At 42.4% G+C, this 8,464-nt stretch overlaps 1 protein-coding gene across 1 annotated transcript; it reads right to left on the bottom strand.

Moving 5' to 3' along the window:
- Nucleotides 1-7,022: 7,022 nt before the first annotated feature.
- Nucleotides 7,023-7,892, bottom strand: LOC138905472 (uncharacterized). The gene has a single exon (XM_070193994.1). It carries the CDS (start codon nucleotides 7,890-7,892, stop codon nucleotides 7,023-7,025), a length of 870 nt encoding a protein of 289 aa, XP_070050095.1.
- Nucleotides 7,893-8,464: the final 572 nt, after the last annotated feature.

Genomic DNA, 8,464 nt, shown 5'->3' with positions numbered 1-8,464 from the left:
GGTGAGGAAAATTGTTGCTATTTATAAAGATTGGCCATGTGTGGCATGCATAGTATGTTTTCTGGCTGCGTACAGGTTGGTTTTAACCTAGTGTGCGAAGGATACTCTAGAAATATTTTCCAAAGTCTCTAAGAGTAAACATTCGAGGACGAATGTTCCCAAGGGGGAGTGATGTTACACCCTATATTTTCGTACGTAAAAATGCATCGTAAGCAAACTAATGTAGGACCAAAAATGAGATAATATTTAAAAGTATATAAAGTAAGTTAATCATGTTACCTCTGAGGTTACAAATATTGAAGATCATGAACAACAAGTACAAAGAGGGTTGGACAGTTCAGAAGCTAAAGCAATTGAAGAAAATAATGTTTCGTCGAAAGTCGACAAGTTGGGAATGTTATAACATATACCTTTGGGGTGAGACTAGGGTGCTTAACATGATAAGGAGATTATGTTATGATTTATATTAGTCGTATGACATCCGTGTGTTATGTTTTGAAGTCAAGAGAGTTGTGGAACAAAAGTCGATGAAAGTCATCACAAGTTACATTCATAAGTTTTACTGAAACTTTGGGTCAAATATAACTGCGATTTTCTCCTAATATACTTAGAGTTATGGGGTGTTCCACCTATCAAATTAAAGATATATGAGTCTATTTTCCAACTCATTAAACCGTTTGTCAATACGACATTGGAGTAGAAAGATATGGGGTGTGTTGGGCTGTTTTGTAGTATTTGATGGTGTATATAGGGCTGGAAAATGATGTATATATGTTGTTATTGTTCTGTTCTTGTATTGTTGGTGTTATCTTGAATTTGGAGGAAGTAAGGATTATAGGGGAGATGCTGCCCGTTTTAATACAAAATAAGTTTGTCGTTCGTTGTGCGATAGTTGTACCTTTCGTAACTTAACGATAGTATTATTATCATTCTTGTAGATTAAGGTGCGAAGAGGTGAGTTCAACTTGGTGATTGGAAAGATTGTGATAAGGTATGTTAAGGCTAAGCCCTTCCTTCATTTTGGCATGATCTCGTAGCTACATGTGTTAATAATGAGACATAAAGAGAAGTTCGTATTCATGAATTTATTCACATTATTCTAGTCTCATAAGTTACAATATTATTCCTTATCGGGACTTCATATTCAGTTTAGTTTTGTCTTTATTCAGTCAAGAGAGCAGAGGGTCTATATATATATATATATATATATATATATATATATATATATATATATATATATATTACACTATTTTCACCACCATCGAGCTATAATCGGTGGGCAGGCCCCTATTGGGAAACCTCTGATCAGATGGTAAGTTATATATACCGAGCCTACTGTGGCCGAGCGCCTATGAGCGAGCCCAGGATGGCCGAGATATAGAGCCCAGTATGGCCGAGCGCCTATGAGCGAGCCTACTACGGCCGAGTATTTACACGCACCGAGCCTTATAGGGCCGGACATTTATTTTACTTACTATATTGAAGGAGTTTAGTCACTATCAGCAGGTAAGTATATCTCCAGATCATCTTTGACTTCCAGTTATTATATTATCAGTTCAGTTTCAGTTTTGAGTTATGTTATTGCCTTATATACTCGGTACATTATTTCGTACTGACGTCCCTTTTCTGGGGACGCTGCATTTCATGCATGCAGGTTCAGATAGACAGACAGGTAGACCTCCTCAGTAGGTGTTTCCAGAGTTCAGCCTGATCGGTAAGCTCCACATCCTTCGGAGTTATCGGGTCTAGGTTTTTGTGTACATCTTATGTATGTATTTATATATATATTATGGGTAGGTCGGGGCCCTGTTTCGATCATAATATATCTATCAGTAGAGGCTTGTAGACATATCCTGTTGGTTAGTGCAGTATGTTGGGTTTGTAGGCCTGGTATGTATAATTTGGTGGTTTGTCAGCTGCAGTAGCTATGACGACCTTGTCGGCCTAGCTTTATATTGATGTTTAGTTAGCGCTAGTTCCCATTCAGTTTTATATTTTGCTTCGCAAATTATCTTGCAAGATGCCCCCATGGCCAAAGTATGACATTATATGTTCAGAGTCCCTTAGTCGCAATTTGGTACGCCAGGTTAGGTGAGGCACCGGGTGCTGGTCTCGCTCCTAGGTTCGGGGCGTGACAAAAATTATCCTTCGGACTTGCTTTGTTCAGGTCTCTGTAGTCAACACAGACTCTAGTTTTTCCATCTTTCTTTGGCACGGGCACAACATTTGCCACCCAGGTGGTGTATCGTACGGCTCTTACAACATTGGCGCTCAATTGCTTCATTATTTCCTCTTTGATTTTATCACTCATGTCCGTTTTAAATTTTCGCTGCTTCTGTTGGACTGGTGGAAAATCAGGATACGTGGGAAGCTTATGAACCACTAAATCGGCGCTTAAACCAGGCATATCATCATAAGACCAGGCAAACACATCTCTATACTCAAATAAAAGTTGAATCAAGGCATCTCTGGTTTTTTGTTCAGTGTGAATGCTTATCTTTGTTTCTCTGACTTCTTCATGACCTCCGATATTAATTGGCTCAGTTTCATTGAGGTTGGGCCTAGGCTTGTTTTCAAATTGTTCCAACTCTCTTTTTATTTCATCAAAAACCTTATCTTCATCATATTCGACCTCTTGATGCATTATTTCGAAATTAGACAGCTTTTTGAGATCTGGGCGTGAATTCCGCATGCATGTCATGTTATTAAAGCCGGCATTAACAAAACTGAAATGGAAATAAAATGGCAGGAATTAGGAAAAGGAAAAGATACAAAATACGAAACTGAACTGCATTTCATTGAATTTGAAAGGATAGAAGGGTTAACGTCAAAATAAAACAATCATACTAAGATATTTGGATTACAACCCTGAAAGTAACCCAAAGTACAAAAGAAAGAAGCTGCAAAAGTCAACTACCAAGACTCCTTCCTTGTGGGGAGAGGAGTTGCTTCCCAGTTAATGAGCATGGTTTCTGGGCCAATTAGTTGCATATCGGCACGACTAGTGCCTTCACCAGCCTGGATCATATTCACTTCAGAAAACATCTGGCTGAGGCCATGGCAAATTTCATCAATGTTTGCATGAGCCGAGGAATTTTGACCATGTTTGAATCGTGGCTCGACAAAAGTGTAGAAAATGTGAGAGATAGGTTGCTGCAAGACCCAACCGTGTTTTTTGCGGTGCTTGGCTTTGTCTTCGTCTGCTTGTGTTGGCCTGAATCCTAAACCAAAAGTACCCCTGTTACTGAACGGAGAAATGGGTTCTGAAATTCCTTGCAATGATGCCCCCAAACCTTTTCCTGGCTCATAACCTTGTCTCATCATAAGTGCAGCCACCATTACAGATGTGGCGGAGAGACGCGGATGTAGAATGGGTTTTCCTTCCTCAACATGGTCCACAACAACCACTTCGAAAGCCTGATAGACAATAGACTCACATCCTTCCTTGGCCTCAATACATGGGATTAACGGGTCTTTATAAATGGATGACTCGTCTTCTCCGTGAACAATAATTTCTTGCATGTCGTGCTCGAATTTGAGCATCTGATGCAAGGTGGATGGCACAGCTCGGGCCGTATGGATCCATGGCCTTCCAAGAAGAAAGTTATAAGAAGTTTCCATGTCCACTACTTGGAAGACAATTTCAAAATCAACAGGCCCAATCGTCATGGTGAGGTTGATCTCCCCAATGGTATCTCTCGCTGAGCCATCAAAAGCCCGGATGCGAACATTGCTGGGTCGGATCCTGTCTGTATTGATCTTCATGCTTTGCAAGGTAGAGAGAGGGCATACATCTACACTCGAGCCTCCATCAACCATGACTCGCTTCACATAATGCCCCTCACATTTGACAATCAGGTGCAAAGCCCTATTGTGACCGGCTCCCTCCTCAGGAAGTTCATCATCAGTAAAGGAAATTCTGTTAACCTCAAAAAATCTATTGGCCATCTTCTCTAACTGATTCACGGTGGTATTCTCTGAGACATGTGCCTCGTTCAGGATTTTGATTAGTACACGGGCATGCTCTCCTGAGTGTATAAGCAGAGATAACAGAGAGATTTGGGCAGGAGTCTTTCTCAGCTGGTCAATGATTGAGTAATCCTGAACTTTCATCTTTTTCAAAAACTCCTCCGCCTCTTCTTCAGTGACCGGTTTCTTTATTGGCATTTGGCCTTCTCTGATTTGCTTAGCCTTCCTCAACTCTTCTGGAGAGTAACACCTCCCTGATCGAGTCAAACCTCCAGTTTCCCCCACTTCTTCTATGATTTCCTTACCTTTGTAGGTTACTACAGTTTTGTTGTAGTTCCAAGGGATGGTTTTCGTATTTGTTACACGGGGTTGTGTGGCAGGCTTGATTATGATCGGCTCTATTATACCCGTCGTACCGCCCTGATTCTCCTTTGTGATGGGGTGACCTCCAAGGACGTATAACTTTGGGCTTGGAGCATTGGAGCGAACCTCCAACCTCGAGATTTTTGGAACAAATAAAGTTTCCCTCTCTGAGCTCTGGGCACCTTTCACAATCAACGGTGCATCTAGGCTTGGACTTACTTCCAGTTTGGTTCCCTCTTGAATTGTTACCACTGTCATTTCTGCTCGACCAACCGGCTTGTATACATGATCTCGTCCAATCATTCCCACAAAATGAACATCATTGTGTACTGGCAACGGGTTATTGGTCACATTAGGAGGGTCCTCGCCATTCGTGACTACAATCAATTTTTCAACAATGAGTCTTTCTATGGCTCTTTTCAGGGTCCAACAGTCATCAGTGCTATGCCCCGGAGCACCTGAATGGTATTCACATCTAGCATTTGCTTGAAATCCGTGCGAATCAGGATGCATATGGTGGGGAGCGATGGGTCCAATCACGCCCATCTGCTTCAACTTCTGGAACAGACTAGAGTATGATTCAGCCAATGGAGTAAAGTTTTCCACCGGCCTCTGCTCTCGACCATAATCCTGCCTAGGACGAGCATTGTAGGGTGCCCGAAAATTTTGCTGCTGAGGTCGGGGGAATCTTGGAGCTGGTGCCCGTACCTGTTGATTGGGAGGACGAGCATATGATTGAGCATTAAACACTGTATATTGTGGCGGTCCCACGGAGTACTGAGGAATTGGCGGGGGATAGTAATGTTGAGGGTAGCTGGATTGCCCCTGCTGAACTTGCACATAAGGGTGCGATGCCCCTCTTTGAACTTCCCTAGATCCCGAAGTCATCATGGACCCTTCATCTCTCTTCTTTCTATTTGCCAAACTTCCCGACCCATTTTGGATAGCTTGGGTGGTGGCTTTGAGAGCAGCTTGACTTACAATTCTGCCAGTCTTGAGGCCATTTTCGACCATTTCTCCTATTTTGATCGCTTCCGCAAAAGGTCTACCCATTGCGGACATCATGTTCTGAAAGTAATCAGGCTCTTGGGCCTCCAGAAAAATAGTGATCAACTCGTGGTTATCCATGGGTGGCTTAACTCTAGCTGCTTGCTCCCTCCACTTGATTGCATACTCCCTAAAGCTTTCAGTCGGCTTTTTCTTCATATTGGACAGGGAATTGCGATCCGGCGCAATATCTATGTTGTATTGAAATTGTTTGATGAAGGCTTGGGCCATGTCGTCCCAGACATGCCAGTGAGAGATATCTTGGTCAATGAACCATTCGGAGGCTACCCCCACAAGACTTTCCCCAAAATAAGCCATCAGTAATTCTTCTTTTCCACCTGCACCCCTCAGCTGGTTGCAGTACCTTTTCAAATGGGCGATAGGGTCGCCGTGTCCATCATACTTCTCGAATTTTGGGGTCTTAAACCCTGGTGGCAAATGGATGTGAGGGAACATGCATAGATCACTGAACGAAACACTTTTGTGACCCCCTAGTCCCTGTATGTTCTTTATGTTTTGTTCAAGACTTTTCATTTTCCTGGCCATCTCATCCGGCTCAACCGTCTTGACAAGCTTTTCGTTTTCCACTGGTGACTCGTACTGAGGAGTCTGATTATATGGAGCCGAGACCCCGAAAGCCATATTTGGAGAGTAGTATTGGCCATCATAAGCATGAGATGGTGGCTCGTTGATTGGCCTCATCACAGGAGGTAGAGGCGGGATTGTGTATGCCGGTGCGCCAGACATGACTAGAGGAGTGTCCCTGACCGGTATGACTGGAGGTCGCACATTAGAGGTACCAGGAGCAACGTGGAGGTTGTAGTTTGGCACATACCCTGGTGGTAGGATGTGGTCGCTCGTTGCATGGAGCGGTGGTTGTGTAGCCAGGGGTACGGTGGAAGTTCCCTCTGAGGGACCACGGGGTGGAGGCTGACCAGACACCCAAGCTTGATATACATCAGACAATTGCTGTCTCAATTTTCTTATTTCCTCCGACTCTTGTTCAACTGATTGACCCTGGGGGTCATCACTGATCAGCTCGATCTCATCATCATTGGTCATTACTACTGCTCCCTTAGATCTAGTGAAGTAATGGTGTGTTGCCAGTTTCACCACAAACCAACCACCTTAAGCTAAACTCAACTACGTAAGAGACAGCAAACGTGTTAGGGTTAAGCATTTTATAGATATGAATCACACATAATGTGCCATGCTCCTATCATTGTCACTATTTCTAGCATGCTTTTGGAGGCTTCATGTTTCATTCCGGCTTATGAGGTTGCTTCTTATTGACGCTCTTATTTTCTTCTCATTTTTTTTTATTTTTTATTTTTTTTTTTACTCACGCCTCATTTTGATCCCTCATCTTAGAATCATTGAAAAATATTTTGATCGAACCTTTTGTGGGTTGCCTACGTATCATGTCGCCGCATGAATCAGATCATTACGTAGTTCAGGGGGAAATAATAACAATTTTTTTTAATATTATTATTATTATTGAAATTGACTCTAAAGACATAAGTATGACTGAAAATGCGACAAATATAAAATTAAAAATGCGACAAATGAAAAATGAAACTACAAACTAATTGACTGCACTAAAACTTTAATCTTCAATGGTATTCTTGCTTAAACTGATATCATCAAAGGTCTGTATCCCTTGGCCTCCACTCTCCCCCCAAAATCTCGTACAAATTCTGAAACACTGCCGGCAATTGTGGAATAAGGGTACATGCTTGTTGACCAACTTTCTCATTGTTTAGATGACGATGATCGTTGTGAATATATGTTGCTTTCTCTGCCAATTGAAGTACTTGCTCTCTGGCTTGCCCCATATTCACGTGACAATTCTGCAACCATATCTGGGTAGTGTTGAGGGCGTTCCCCATTTGTGTCTCGCGTCCCTCGTATTCTTCAATACGGCGGTTTAGCACAGCTCTCTCAATCATCCACTGACGCCGCTCTGCCTCAAAATCTGCATGTTGATGACCTCTCTTATGCCTTTTTATTTCTTCCAATTGTGCATGAAACTGACCCTTTGAGTGTATCCAATAGGCCCTTTCTCTTTCAAACTGCTCTCTCTGCTGATCAAACTCCAATTGTTGTTGGTGCGCATCCTCTTCAACGATACTCAAGTCTTCTTGTAGCTTATGTATTTCAGCATTTTTATTTGCCTCAGCTCTTCTAACTAAACCAATAGTGCTTGACAGTTCTTCTTCTAAGCGGGCCGCCTCATTTTTAGCATCCTTTAGATCTTTATCCATGACCCGTAAGGTAGATTGATAATCTTTCTCAATATTTAAACGAATCTGAGCGACTACGGCTTGTAGTTGGGCTTGTTGTTTGGATATGGTCATCCGGGCATGCTCCAATTCCTCTTTTAACCTTTCTATAGCTCTTTGATCATTTCTCCTCCTATTGGACCCTTCAGGCCCATCTCTAAGCGACGAAGGGTCATGAAACCAGGTAATATATTCAGGGATCACCTCTCCACGATCTCGGTCTTCTACCATATCATTCAACTCCGAGACTTTACTTGCATACCAAATTTTCATAATTTCTTCTTCGTCATGAGGTTGATCTTTACCAAAATCATAACAGAACTTGCTCATATCTCGTGTTGGTGGCACCTCCTGTAGTCGTGCAAATTGGCGCATTACCCGAAGTGGAGCATAAGACTGAACACCATCCAATCCTATGAGTACCAAATAAGAATGGTATGCAGACTCACAAATGACCTCTTTAGAGGAGAACCAATCGTAGTTCCAAGTGATCCGTTTGGCAGACAGAGTAAGAAGTAGTTCTTTCCAGGCGCCAATCCCCTCTGGTAAGTCACATTCGTCAATTCTTTTCTGGTGATCATAAGTATGATTGGGCCATAGCTCACTAAAATTAGTGATCGTAGGATGACGATAGAAATGCTCCAAAAACCATATCTGTAACAAAATATTGCAACCATCAAAGTTTCGTGCGCCCATTTTACATCTAGTTAAAGCACGAAAAATGCAAGAAAGAATCATAGGGACCAAAGTATAATCACCCCCTTCTGAGGTCAGAGCCTCAACTACACCTGCCAAGCGGATGT

Source organism: Nicotiana tomentosiformis, chromosome 2, assembly GCF_000390325.3.
Source record: "Nicotiana tomentosiformis chromosome 2, ASM39032v3, whole genome shotgun sequence".
NCBI lineage: Eukaryota > Viridiplantae > Streptophyta > Magnoliopsida > Solanales > Solanaceae > Nicotiana > Nicotiana tomentosiformis.
The sequence above is the reverse complement of the archived record's forward strand: the minus strand, read 5'-3'. Positions and strand labels throughout refer to the sequence as shown.

Coding starts and splice junctions, on each gene's coding strand:
- LOC138905472 (XM_070193994.1), bottom strand. CDS start 7,892: ATGGTAGAAGACCGAGATCGTGGAGAGGTGATCCCTGAATATATTACC.